The 15,356-nt window shown below is 33.7% G+C and overlaps 1 protein-coding gene across 9 annotated transcripts in view; it reads right to left on the bottom strand.

Moving 5' to 3' along the window:
- Window positions 1-8,576, bottom strand: part of LOC107876454 (isoamylase 3, chloroplastic) — a 128,619-nt gene extending 120,043 nt beyond the window's left edge. Inside the window, exons 1-4 of one of the 9 annotated variants that reach the window (XM_047393760.1) lie at window positions 8,236-8,576; window positions 8,111-8,168; window positions 7,872-7,943; window positions 5,472-5,629 (exon numbers count right to left, since the gene is read on the bottom strand). In XM_047393760.1, the coding sequence (XP_047249716.1) occupies window positions 5,472-5,629; window positions 7,872-7,943; window positions 8,111-8,168; window positions 8,236-8,330 (383 nt within the window). In that variant the 5' untranslated portion in view covers window positions 8,331-8,576. The remainder of the gene's footprint in view (window positions 1-5,471; window positions 5,630-7,871; window positions 7,944-8,110; window positions 8,169-8,235) is intronic. The other 8 variants (XM_047393753.1, XM_047393754.1, XM_047393752.1 and 5 more) reach the window with 8 other exon arrangements.
- Between the last annotated feature and the right edge of the window lie 6,780 nt (window positions 8,577-15,356).

Here is a 15,356-nt window from a genome sequence, read left to right as displayed (position 1 = left end):
CATGTTGCTCAATCTAACACCACAGGTAATCAATTGTTGTATTTATCAGAAAAGGACATACTCGTGGAATATGCTATTCTTTGCATGGTCGACCACCGAAAAATGCTCATGTTGCTCAATCTAACACCACAGGTAATCAATGGTTGTATTTATCTGAAAAGAAATATAATGAGTATCTTCAATATTGAGAAAGTACGCAGATATCTCTACCAGTAGTCTCAACTACACAATCTCTTGGATCGAGGGTTGTGGACTCGGGCGCTTTTGATAATAGTTTTGGAGATAATCACTTCTATCAAATATTGTTTATTCACAGTCTCTTCCAACTGTCACTTTAGCCCATGGTAACCAAATCAAAGCAAAAGGAGTTGGACAAGCTACTCCATTATCCTCCGTGACTTTAAATTTTGCTCTTTATGTCACTGGTTGTCCTTTTAATCTTGCATCAATCGGTCGGTTGACTCATCCCCTAAATTGTGGCATACTATTTCTTAAAGACTTTTTTACCCAGCATGACCGTAGTACAGGACAAACAATTGGTGCAGGATATGAATCAGAAGGCCTCTACTACCTTACCTCTCCTAGTTCCACCATAGCATGTCTAGTTACAGATACTCCAAATGTAATTCACAAACGTTTGGGACATCCTAGTTTGTTCAAGCTACAAAAGATGGTGCCTAGTTTGTCTAATCTATCCACATTAAATTGTAAGTCGTGTCAACTTCGAAAACACTCGAACTAACTTTCAACGTAGTACTAAGAATCGTGCAAAGTCTACCTTTCCTTTAGTTCACTCTGATATTTGGGGTGCATGTAGAATAAGTTCTACCTCAAGGTTTCGTTATTTTGTTAGCTTCATTGATGACTATTCAAGATGTACCTGGATTTTCTTAATGAAAGACCGCTCTGAATTGTTTCCTAGATTGAAGCATTATTGTGCTTGAATATAAAATCAATTCGGTGTCTCCACCCATAACTTTCATAGTAATAATGCCTTAGAATAATTGTCCTCTCAATTTCAACAATTTATGATCTAACAAGGAATTATTCATCAAACTTCGTGTTTGTATACCCCTCAATAGAATGGAGTAGCATAAAGGAAGAATAGGCACCTCATCAACACTGCTCGCACTCTTCTTATTCAGTCCCGCATCCCGCTGCGTTTTTGGGGCAATGCTATTTAATTAGTCGGATGCCCTCATCTTTCATTCAAAATCAAATTTCCTATTCAGTATTGTTTCCTCAGTCACCTCTCTACTCTCTTCCCCTCGTGTCTTTGGGAGTACATGTTTTGTTCGTAACTTCACCCCAGGAAAAGATAAATTAACCCCTCGTGTTATCAAATATGTGTTCTTGGTTATTCTCATGTACAAAAGGATATCGTTGCTACTCACCTGATCTTCGTTGGTACCTTATGTCAACTGATGTCACATTCTTTAAGTCTCAACCTTACTTTACATCTTCTTTTGATCCTGATCATCCTAACATGTCTGAGGTCTTACCAATTTCACCTATATCTACTTTTGAGGATCCTACCATTACTTCTACATTTCCATCCATAGTGCCACCAATCTAATCTACAGAGACTTTTTGAGAAATCTATAATACCTTCTACAACTCCATCTACAATGCTACCACTCCTGACTTATCGTCGGCGTCCACGTACAGCATCAGGCTCAGATGATTCTCATCCTGCATTTGAACCTGCACCTACTAAAGACTTATCTCCTCCAATTGCACTTTGAAAAGGTATACGATCCACCCATAATTCTAACCCTCATTATACCTTTTTAAGTTATCGTCTATCGTCATCCCATTATGCCTTTATAACATCTTTGTCCTTTATCTCCATCCCTAAGCCCACAAAAGAAGCACCTTCTCATCCAGAGTGGCAATAAGCTATGACTGACGAAATGTCTGCTTTCCATGTGAGTGGTACTTAGGAGCTTGTTCCTCTCGCTTCAGGTAAATCAATAGTTGGTTGTCGTTAGATTTATGCAGTAAAAGTTGGTCCAAATTGCCAAATTGATCAACTTAAGGCTCGCCTTGTTTCCAAGAAGTACACTCTGATATTTAGGCTTGGTTACTTTCTCTCCTATGGCAAAAATATCATTTGTTCGTCTTTTTCTTTCTATGGTTGTTGTTCGACACTGGCCTCTTTTTCAGTTGAATATTATGAATGCTTTTCTCCATGGTGACCTTGAGGAGGAAGTTTATACGGAGCAATCACCTGGTTTTGTTGTTCAAGGGAGTGTAGCCTGGAGCATCAATTGCGTAGGTCACTTTATGGTCTAAACAATCCCCTAGAGCCTGATCCGAAAAGTTCAGCACAATAATTTAGAAGTTTGGCATGATTCGTAGTGAAGCAGATCACTCTATGTTTTATCGACATTTTGCTCCAAATCTATGTATTATTTGGTGGTTTAGGTTGATGATATCGTTATTACTGGCAATGATCAAGATGGTATCATTAGTTTAAAGCAACACCTCTTTCAGCATTTCCAGACTAAAGACCTTGACAGACTGAAGTATTTTTTAGGTATTGAAGTTGCTCAATCCAGATCAGATATTGTTATTTTGCAACGCAAGTATGCCTCAGACATTCTCGAGGAAACAGGAATGATGAAATGTAAACCTGTTGACACCCCTATAAATCCAAATACTAAACTCCTGCCAGGATAAGAAAGCCCCACTCAATGATCCTAGCAGTAGGCGTCTGCGTGGTAAGTTGAATTATCTCATAGTGACCAGACCTGACATTTCCTATCATGTGAGTGTTGTAAGTCAATTTGTGGATTCTTCCTGTAATAGTCATTCAGATGCAGTTGTTCACATTGTGCGATACATTAAGTCAGCCTCAAGTAAAGGACTACTCTTTGAGGAACGAGGTCATAAGCAGACCATTGGATATACAGACGATGATTGGGATGGATCACATTATGATAGACATTCTACATTCGGATATTGTGTTTTAGTAGGAAGTAATTTGGTGTCTTAAAAGAATAAGAAATAGAGTGTGGCTACTCGATCTAGTGCAGAAGCAAAATATCGAACAATGGCACTAGCCACTTGTGAGTTAGGTTGGATCAAACAATTGTTGAGAGTTAAAATTTGGAGATATCGGTGAAATGGAACTTGTGTGACAACCAAGTAGCTCTTCATATCGCATCAAATCTGATATTTCATGAGCGGACTAAACACATTGAGATTGATTGCCACTTTGTGAGAGAAGAGATACTTTCCATAGATATTGTTACAAAGTTTGTGAGATCGAGTGATCAGCTTGCAGATATTTTCACCAAGTCCCTCACTAGTCCTCCTATTAATTACATTTGTAACAAGCTTGGTACATGTGACTTGTCAGGTTGATGGGAGTGTTAGAATATGAGTAGGACTAGGAATATTATATAGAATCCTAGTTGAAAAAGGAGACTAATATAGTGTCTATAAATAGGGTCTCAATGTAATAATTTAGATACAACAACAACAACAAGCCCAGTGTATTCCCATACAGTAGAGTCTGGGAAGGGTAAAATGTACGCAGTCCATACCGCTACCCCGAAGAAGTAGAAAATAATTTAGATACACAAGTCAATAATATTTTTCTTTAATCTCTCTCACAAAAGGCAAGTCCTACAGAGTGGTAGTCCGACCGGCTATGTTGTATGGAGTGGAGTATGGCCAGCTAAGAACTCCACATCCAAAAGTTGAAGGTGTCGGAATTGAGCATGTTGAGATGAATATGTGGATTACTAGGAGAGATATGGTTAGAAATGAGATTATTCGAGAGAAGATGGGAGTGGCTTAGAAGAAGACAAGATGCGGGAAGGTTGAGATAATTCGGCGGATGCCCCAGTACGGAGGTGTGAGAGGTTGGCTAGAGAAGGTTTCACGCGGGATAGATGTAGGCCGAAAAAATATTGGAAGAAGGTGATTAGACATAACATGGAGCAGTTACAGCTTACGGAGGACATGACCCTTGATAGGAAGGTGTAGAGAACGCGAATTAGCGTAGATGGTTAGCGGGTAGGAGTGTGTCCTTACTAGTAGTAAGGAGTGAATTGTTTGTAGCGGTGCTTGTAGTTGCAGTGTTATGCATATGGTGTAGTTTCTTGTTCGTGGTGTTTTGGGGATGTTTGTGATTGCGGATAGATAGTTTATAATAGTACTTTGGGGGTGTTTTGTTTCTTTAATTATTATCTAATGGTGTGTTATCCCATTTTGTTGTTTGTTTTTCTATTTGTATGTTCTTTATATTTTTATGTTTGTCATACTATTATTTGTCCTAGGCCGAGAGTTTATTGGAAACAGTCTCTCTACTTCATCTGAGGTAGTGGTATGGACTGCATATACCTTTACCCTCACAAAACCCCACTTTGTGGGAATATAGTGGGTATGTTGTTGTTGTTGTTGTAATTAGAAAAGACCAACATCCACGGCTCAATTCAAAACTCAAATTTGATGGGTAATAATCTCTTTTAAAGAAAAAAAATAGTTGAACAAATACAAATTCATTCAAAAAAAAACCGACCAAAATCTATATGCAAAGCTAAAATACTAAAAGCTTGATGAGTTTGAAAAAGTTATCACAAAATTTTTAACAACATATATATTTTTTAAATTGATTCATTAATTATTATTATTCAACCTTTCATATTCCTTATTGTAAACCAAACCATATATGCACGAACTGATTTTATATTCTTATTCCCCATTAAATGCATTTATTAAAGTAGATGATAATTTAACAAAGGGATTTGAACTGTAATGGCTCGATAAGGAGAAACTTTTTGAGTCTCTAATAAGAAAGAAGGAAAAGATTCAAAAATGCCCTTAGCGTATCACAAATGGTTTTAAAATGCCCCCACTCTAAGAAAAAAGGGTTTAAAAATGTCCTCCTTCCACCTATTAGATCAAAAATGCCCTCAACGTTTTTTTAGATCTAGAAATGCCCTTTTTAACACTAACATGGCAATTGATGAGTCAATTAATTAAATAAGTGGCTCCATCTTATTGATCCACATAATTTTTTAGATCCGATTTAAGTACCCGACCCGTCCAAGGTAAAAGTATATATAAAAAGAAAAAAGAAAAAAAAAACACCCAATATCCCATTTTTAAAATTAACTAAACATATACTTTACCTTATGAGTCTGATACCACATTGAACACTGGGAAAAGAATGAGAAGAAATGGAAAGCTTGATTATTCCTCAAGCTTTGGCTGGGATTATAGCTACTACACTGTATACATTTTTGGTTTGTGTATGGTTACAAAATCAAATCCTAATTACATATTCAATCCTAGTCATATAAAATCATTCTGATCATGCAAATCATATAGTATCTCAACATACACAAAATTTAATAGGTAGGATTAGCAATAGAAGAACTTAACAGCTTGAATTTGCAGCTATGACCAGAATTGAAGAAAACAAAATATATCATCCAAAAGCATGATTTCAGTCTAACCTCTTTGGAAGAATTATGCACAGTGTAACTGCAGAAGCATGCTGAGAAAAAATCGCAAAATTTATTCCACTTTCAACTTCTGATACTCCTAGTGGATGAGCCAGACCAGGGGAAAATTCGAATGAAGGGAAAGTGTCCAGCATTTGAGGAGCTTCTTCCTAAAATCACGAGCGCACACAAAGAAATCAAATATTTGAGTTCCAAAAGGACAGTAGTAATCTTGTTTGCTTTCAAGAACAAAGGTCGCCAGGAAAGGAAGCAAACAAAGAAAGCAAAATTGGCCATTGTGTGCTTCACAAAATTAGGATAAGTTAGGATATCCCATTTGTATTGTATAAGATCATAGGTGCGACACAGAAATTTTCTTCCAATGTTTGTCTCAACGTATTATGCAGTAAATAAATGACCATAGTAATTTTACATGCAAGATCTCATTCATCCGAATTTAACCACACGAACTATGCGACAAACCAGGGAAAGAATTACTAATTATACAATAATTCAGGGAAAACAACATACTTGGGGAGATTGGGGAGAGGGGAAGAGGAAGAAGAAGAAGATAGCCGTATAAATCCTGAGGGGAGGTGGTCATTTGTCTGGCCTCAGGTTCTAGCTTCTTAGAAAGAAAAGATATAGGAAGGGGAAAATGCGAGAACGACAAACCCTTCACCATAATACTTGAGGGGCTCATGTCCCTGCATAAAGGAAATGACAACTATGACAACTCTGCAGAGCGATTGGCTCCATCATTAATTCTTACATAACACTGTTGACGCTACCAGAAAAAATGAACATGACAAAAATTATAACAGACATGAATTGTGATTTCAGTTAGTAACAAGTACTGGATGTGTGTGGGGGTGTGCGCACTTGGGGGGCGGGTACCATGCCTTATAATTTAGAATATGAAATGTTAAAGTAGACCACTAACTTAAAGAAAGCACTGGCGTAGACCTTAGTGGCCCAACTACAACATTAAACAGGTGGAACTTTTTGTGTGCATGGTTAGAAAGGAAAGCTGTAGGAATCAAACCTCATCTCTGGAAAATTAAGTCCAGCAAGAGTGCAGGAAAATGGAAGGAAAGTCGTGACTAATAGCACATACATTGATCTTAGTCAACGGAGTCCTCCTTTTGATACTAAATAATAAGTGCTAACTTTCTTGTACTTCAACTTTCTAGGATTACATATGTAACTTTCTTTGAAACCAAAGAGAACTGCAGTGAATATGTGCATTTCATGCTTACAATCCCAACTTCAGAAGCTTAGACAGAATATTTTATGATCAGCAAGTAAAGAATTTGCAACAGATTTGTAAGTCCTTAAAACAAACGTCAACCAATTAGAATCAAACCTCATCTCTGGAAAATTAAGTCCAGCAAGAGTGCAGGAAAATGGAAGGAAAGTCATGACTAATAGCACATGCATTGATCATGACTAATAGCACATGCATTGATCTTTCTCAATGGAGTCCTCTTTTTGATACTAAATAATAAGTGCTAACTTTCTTGTACTTCAACTTTTTAGGATTACATTTGTAACTTTCTTTGAAACCAAAGAGAACTGCAGTGAATATGTGCATTTCATGCTTACAATCCCAACTTCAGAAGCTTAGACAGGATATTTTATGATCAGCAAGTAAAGAATTTGCAACAGATTTGTAAGTCCTTAAAACAAACGTCAACCAATTCACATTTCCTCTCATAAACCTTCCTAGTTGATACAGCATCTCTTGATTATTCAAAATTGGAGAGCCAAAAGTACAGCAATCTCATTTCCACGTCTAAACGGGGACCAAAATTAGCTCAAAGAAATCACAAACTTGATAGTAATAAATTAGATAACCACCATTAGATTGTTCAACGCAATTCCTTATAAAATGACATCTCTAATTACCAACAAAAGGACATCTCTAATTACCAACAATGAGTTACGAAACAAGGTACAAGAACTGATGGCCTTTCAATGCTTCCCGCTAGACACGCTACACTGGTATTAATAACTATTAATACAGGAGAAATTGAGCAGTCATTTATTGATCTCAAAAAGAGCATACCCGAATAAGCATACAAAATTAATATGACTGAGGGTGTGTTTGGTACGAAGGAAAATGTTTTCCATGAAAAATATTTTCTTAGAAAATGTTTTCCTGGAAAACAAGTTGATTTCTTACATGTTTTCTTTATGTTTCGTTGGTGAGTAAAAAATATTTTCCGAAAATGGTTTCTAGTGTTTGGTTGGTGGATGAAAAAATGTTTTTCAGAAAATATATTTTAGTGTTTAGCTAAAGAGTAAAAATACATTTTAGAAAAAAAAAAATTGACCCCGAAAAATACACACAATAATGAGAAGTTGTCGATGCACAACCATACGCACAGTAATGAGAAAAATAGAAAGTACCTGGATGACACGCTGCTCTTCAGCTCGAAGAGAGTAGACCTTGGCAGCTCTAATGTTATAACGCTCTCCTGCCTAACATAAAGCCAGGAAAGAGAATATAATGTAATGGTTGAGTTTTCAGCAATCAACATTTTAGAAAATTCCCATGATATTCTTAAGATCCCGTGAAATTCAAAGTAGCATTCTTCGAATTGACCATTGGGCACTATTGAACAGAACAAATAGGGTATCTTACCTACCTTACTTATACTTTTCTGGCCGAAGACTTCTGGAAGAGGTCTTCTACTCGAGTGCAATCTGTCATACAAGAAGAGTGATATTTTTGGAATTTAGAATTTGCTACAACAATGGCAATTACGATTACCTCAGTAAGGAAGACGAATACAATGATGTATAGAAGGAACTGTTGAAATTAGTTGATGAACTTTGAAGTATCGCCACCGCGGGCGATGCCGTCATCTTATATCTTTATTATACTCTAATAATTATAAGAGCAGGTATTGTATGTTTGTATGTATGTAAGGAAGAAGAATGTTTTTGTAAGGTGTTTTTGTAAGGAGAGTGGAAGTAGAAGTAGAAAAGGGCGGTGTCAGATGGACGGATGTAAGAGGAGAGAGGTCAGGTAATGTTTAATTTTGTCTGCCACATGAAAGGCAGGCAGCCGTAGCCCGTACGTAAACAGCCCGCATATCCCTCTTGGGCTTTAACTTCAAGTTAAAAACGGGTAATCTTACGAATAGACTGGGGACGATGTTGTCATGTTGCTGCAGTAGCCTTTTATCTATTAATTAATATTTTTCTGATGAAATTATCTCCGAATAAATGATACTATAACAACTTTATATTTATATTATTCAACATTTATTTTTTCTCTTTTTAATTTTATTTTTATTTTTTATTTTTCTCAACCCTTCACTTTTTTTTTCCTCTCTTCTTTTTTTTCTTTTTTATTTTACTTTGATTTTTTTTCCTCTTTTTTTTCTGTTCATTTTAGTTTTTCTCAACTCTTATTTTTTTCTTTACACCTCTCAACGTCTACTTTTATAAAATAAAAAAAATATACTTTTCTTTGAATTTTATTTTTAAAAAAAAAATTCTCGACCTTTATTTTTATTTAATTTTTTTTTATTTTTATCAACCTTTATTTTTTTTCATTCTCTCTCAATTTCTATATTTTCTTTAATTTTTATCTTTCTAATATTTTTCTCATTTTCTTCTTTTTCGTAATTTTTATTATTTTTGTTCTTTTCTTCGATTTCTTCCATTGAAGTTATATCTCATGAGTAAGAGTTGACACTATCATATTATAAAGGTAAGACATATGACTTTCAAACAACAAGCAACGTTTTCTGAGCTATATGACTTTCAAACAACAAGCAATGTTTTCTGAGCAAGAATTGACACTACCACATTGTAGAGGCAAGACTTATGACTTTCAAATAACAAGTTATGTTTCATGGACAAGAGTTGACACTACTCCATTATGTTTTCATTTATGAGATGTTCTACAATTATTGTCTTAGAGGCAAGACTTAGCTCAAGAAATTTCAAGCTACAAATTATGCCCACGGGCAAGAGTTAACTCTACCACGTTATGTTTTCATTTATGAGATGTTCTACAACTATAGCCTTAGAGGCAAGAATTAGCTCAAGGATTTTCAAACTACAAATTGTGCCCCACGGGCAAGAGTTGACTCTACCACATTATGTTTTGATTTGTGAGTTCTACAACTATTGCCTTAGAGGCAAGACTTAGCTCAAGGACTTTCAAACTACAAATTATGTCACTCGGGCAAGAGTTGACTCTACCACGTTATGTTTTCATTTGTGAGATGTTCTACAACTATTGCCTTAGAGGCAAGACTTAGCTCAAGGACTTTCAAACAACAAATTATGCCCCACAGGCAAGAGTTGACTCTACCACGTTATGTTTTCATTTATGAGATATTCTACAACTCTCGTCTTAGAGGCAAAGACTTAGCTTAAGGACTTTCAACCTACAAATTATGCTCCACGGGCAAGAGTTGACTCTACCACATTATATTTTTATTTATGAGATGTTCTACAACTATTGTCTTAGAAGCAAGACTTAGCTTAAGAACTTTTAAACTATAAATTATGCCCCACAGATAGGAATTGACTCTACCGCATTATGTTTTCATTTATGAGATGTTCTACAGCTATTGCATTAGAGGAAAAACTTGGCTCAAGGACTTTCAAACTATAAATTATGCCCCATGAAAAAGAGTTGACTCTACCCTATTATGTTTTCATTTATGAGATGTTCTACAAGTATTGCCTTAGAGGAAAGACTTGGCTCAAAGACTTAACAACAAATTATGACCCACGGGCATAAGTTGACTCTACCACGTTATGTTTTCATTTATGAGGTATTCTACAACTATTTTCATAAAGGCAAGACTTAGCTCAAGGACTTTCAAATTACAAATTATGTCCCACGGGCAAGAGTTAACACTACCACGTTATGGCTTCATTTATGAGATGTTCTACAACTCTTGTCTTAGAGGCAAGACTTAACTCAAGGACTTTCAAATAATAAATTATGCCTCACGGGCAAGAGTTGACACTACCACATTATGTCTTTATTTATGAGATGTTCTATAACTCTCGCCTTAGAGGCACGACTTATCCCAAGCATTTTCAAACAATTACATATATTGGGCAAGAGTTAACACTAACATATTGTGTTTTACTTATGAGATGCTCTATAACTCTTGTCTTAGAAGTAAGACCCATCCTAAGGACCATCAAACAATAAGTTATGTCCCACGGGCAAGAGTTGACACCACCACATTATGTATTAATTTATGAGATATTTTATAACTCTTCCCTTAGAGGCAATACTTAGACCAAGGACATTCAAGTAACAAGTTGTGCCCTATAGGCAAGAGTTGACATTACCACATTGTGTTTTGATTTATGACATGTTCTATAACTCTTGTTTTAGAGGCAAGACTTAACCCAAGGACTTTCAAATAACAAGTTATGTCTCATGGGTAAGAGTTGACACTATCATATTATATTTTGATTTATGGGATGTTCTATAACACTCGCTTTAGAGACAAGACTTAGCCCAAAGACTTTTAAACAACAAGTTACACTCCACGGACAAGATTTGACACTACTACATTGTGTCTTAATTTATGAGATGTGTTATAAATCAAGGACTTTTAAACAACAAGTTATGTCCTATGTGTAAGAGTTGACACTACCACATTATGTCTTGATTTGTGAGATGCTCTATAACTCTTGCATTAGAGGATCGAATTAGTCCAAGGACTTTTAGACAACAAGTTATGCCCCATGGGTCAGAGTTGATACTAACACATTGTATCTTGATTTATGAGATATTCTATAACTCTTGCCTTAAACGCAAGACTTAGCCGACAAGTTACGCCCCATGGACACGAGTTGACACTATCATATTGTGTCTTGATTTATATGATGCTCTATTAGTCTTGCCTCTAAGATAAAACTTAATCCAAGAACCTCCCAAAAGAACAAGTTACGCCCAATGAACAAGTGTTGACACTGCCACATTGTTTTTGATTTATGAGATGTTCTATAATTCTTGTCTTAGATGCAGGACTTAACTCAAGGATTTTCAAACAAGAAGTTATGCTCCACAAGCAAGACTTGACACTACCACATTGTGCCTTGATTTATGAGTTGTTCTATAATTTTTGTCTTAGAGGGAAAACTTATTCCAAAGAACTTACTAACAATAATTCATGCCCTTAGATTTGCTTTGATGTCAAAAAAAGATTCCTTTGCGGATTATCCATTTTTTTATTTATTAGCAAAATATAATAGAAGTTGAGAAAAAAAGAAAAAACGATCAAACAAAATAGAGAAATAAAAAAAGAGATTGAGAAAAAAAAGGCAAGAAAAAAAAATATATTAAGAAAAAAGTAAAGAATTAAAAAAATTGAGAAAAATAAAAATGAGAGGAAAAAATAAAAAAAAAGTTTGAGAAAAATGAGAGGAAAAAGAGAAATGATAAAAACCAAAAATAAAAAAAATAAAGGTTGAGGCAAATGAATTAAAAAAATTAAAAAAAAATAAAGAAATAGATAATGTTTGAGAAAAAAGAAAAAGGAAAAAAATAAAGATTGAGGCAGATGAATTAAAACATGAAAATAAAATTAAAGGAAAAATAAAAAAGTGAAATAATAAAATAAAAATAGAATTTGAGAGACAAATGAGTATGAAAAGTTTAAAAATATTTGAGGTGTAGAGGACAAAATTGTATTTGTACTATACTAAAAGAGAAGGAAGGCTAGTCTTTAAATACTTTTCTTATTGGGGTAAAAAATCTAAAGTCACCCACTATTGAGGCTATAACATGTAATTTCCTGGTTAAAAACCACGTATGACCATTCTGACAGTTCCATCAGATTTGAAATATCGATTTTAGGTTAGGAGGACCTTTGATTTGGATACTAAAGCTTTTAGACTCATTTCGAGCTAATAAGAATAAAAAATATATAACATTTATTTAAATTTTAATCATAATTAATTAATAAATTATGATTTTTCAAAATTACTTAATTTATGTTAGATTTTGAAAAATTCTGATGGGCCCACTACATTCAATGATATTTTCTCCATGAAGGGCATCATTTGTAATTTAAATAAAAAATAGTGGTCATTTTTAAAGGGCTTGATTTGTAATTTAAATGAGAAGGATGAGCATTTAATGGAAGTTGTTGTAAAGTACAAGTTTGAAAACATAAAAGACAATTCCATGTCAACTATAAATCATTTTAATGACTATAATACCCTCATTCTTTTGTTTAAATGGCCTTAAGCAGCCATGTTGAAGTGGTTCTTATAATATATAGAAATATATAGAATAATATAAAAAATATTATTAATTTTTTAATGTTTAGATGACCATAATAATTAATTAGGCGTGATATAGTAAAATTACGATTGAAGCAGTAAACCAGACATATCTTAAGTGACTTATAATAACTAATTAAAAGTGATATAGCAAAATTACTATAAAAAAATAATTGTAGAGAAAATTTAAGTGAGTTTCATATAAGATGTCAAGTTAATTTAAAACATCAAGAGATAATTTATCACTTTATGTCTATTTTATTTTTTTATTAAATATTATTAATTTTTAATAATTAGATAATTTATAATAATTAATTTAGGCTGATATAGTAAAATTACGATTGAAATAGTTGAAGCGGACATATCATAAAAGTCTATTTTACTTTTTTTATATTAAATATTATTAATTTTTTAATACATAAATAACTTATAATAATTAAATAGGGGTGATACAGTGAAAAATTACGATTAGTAATTAAAATAAATTATGATTTTTCATAATTATTTAATTTATGTTAGACTTAGAAAAGTTTTTATGGGGCCCACTGCATTCAATGATATTTTCTTCTCGGTATATATTGACTTGACACAAATCTTAAAAAAAGATTTATTAAAAATTTATTTTACTGATTAATTTTGTTAATTATACATTGAAAATTTAAATTAAGCAAAATTTTTGTACTTAATAATATTCACAAATAGTTCATTTGAGACTGTTATCAAACATATTGTGGACATAACAAAAATAGTATAAGAATGGAGAAGAATCTGTTCTGTTTTTAGTGTGTTCTAAAGTATGATAATATCTGAAATATTATAAAAGAAATTGCAACACGTATTTTATGTAAACATTTCTTAGAATTGATATAATATTATCTGCTGACATTCATTGCTCTAAATAATACTAAATAGTGCACTAGATTATATGTTGAGTTATTTACTTAGAAACAAGGATTAATTCTCACTTAAGTTTAGATTAGCCTCAAGGCATGGACTTTTATCAATAGTAAAAAATTCAAAGAGGAAAGTATAAGCCAATTGGGCTAAGATCTTACCTTATTAATTCCTCACAAGTATATAAGAAATATGAACCAGGAAGAAAATCAAATAAGATGTAAACATAATATTTATAGCACACCCTTTGATGGTGTACAAATAATGATGCTAAATTAATAGTACAAAATAAATGTAAGAAAGAAAGTGGAGTGTGTATACTCACACTACTTTCTTATCCACGTGATATTATTTTGAAATAGAAATGGTCCTATCAAATTATTTTACTTTAAAGTAACTTGATGATCTTGCACTTTGTTTTGCAGAACAATTAAATAAATTGCACCATTCTTGGCATATGGTCATGTTGGGAAGTTGCACCTTTCTTGGCAAGTTGCCTTAAACAAAGGGATCTTAGAGCAATATCAAATCTCTTAGAGTCAATACACCTTGACATGTTTCTTTTACTGTTACATCAGGAGTTACTTCATATCGCTTAACGTAAAATGGCTAGTGGATTCTTATTTGATGGTCTAGGTAGATGCTCGGGTGATATATCCATGTTGCTATTGAATAATTCTGAGCAACAGATTTTTTATCCTCATCCGTACCCTTCCTGTATTAGATTTTTAATGAACATTTAAAGAGTAACAGCTAGATAATCTCTCTTGTAGAGCTAACCGCAACATCAATTATATTCTAACATTGTCAAATTAATTGTATTTCAGAAAGCACTAAACAATTGACCAGTTCTCTCTCTATATAGTTATATTGAATATCAGACTCTTTACCTGATTATGAAACTGAAGATAACACACTTGGAATTAACATACAAAATAATGGTCAGATAGAATTTCTTGAAACACTTACTATAAGCATCAGGGTCTGGAGGAGATAAACTTCTTGAAATCGCCCTACGTGTAGTATGTGCTTGCTACCTTAAACTGGGGCCATAATCTAGTGTCTGCTTAAACTTCACCTCATTAAGTTTTTTATTCGAGTTTGTTAACCAAATTGAATGACTTAAAGGTGCCACCTGCAGTAATGAAACCATGGTTAGAAGATATTAGTGATAAAAATAAGATTACCCAAAATTTGAGGTTTCATTTTTCCTTTTCATAGATCGGATAACTCATCGAACACGTATTATTTAAATTATTTTAAAAAGTTTGTTTTGATTAGTATAGGATGCACGTGCGTTAGTGTCCAATGACTAATAAAATTAAAAAACGGAAGTACTAAATTCATTTGTACTCACATAAATTCATCTTTATCCTCACTGTTCTAAGAACACTTGAATAATTCCGAGCAACGGGTTCTTCATTCCCTTCAAAACCTTCTTGCATTAGATTTTGAGATAAGTATCTACTACCCTCCTCTCCCTAACTATGGCTAAAGTTGTTATGACACACTCTATCTTCACAGAGGTCTATTACCTCCCGAACTCAATTTTAGTATATTTTTGTTACCCTTTTGTGCTGATATGACACCTTTATTACATACAATATGGCCCACAACAAAGGTTTCATGTCGCTAAAAATTTGACAAAAGATGTCACGTCAGCTAAAAAGATTAACAAAAATACGCTTAAATTTAGTTCAGAGGGGTAATAGAACCCCGTGAAGT

The sequence above is a fragment of the Capsicum annuum genome, chromosome 7 (assembly GCF_002878395.1).
Source record: "Capsicum annuum cultivar UCD-10X-F1 chromosome 7, UCD10Xv1.1, whole genome shotgun sequence".
In the NCBI taxonomy this organism is placed as follows: domain Eukaryota; kingdom Viridiplantae; phylum Streptophyta; class Magnoliopsida; order Solanales; family Solanaceae; genus Capsicum; species Capsicum annuum.
This window is presented reverse-complemented; position numbering and strand designations above follow the sequence as displayed.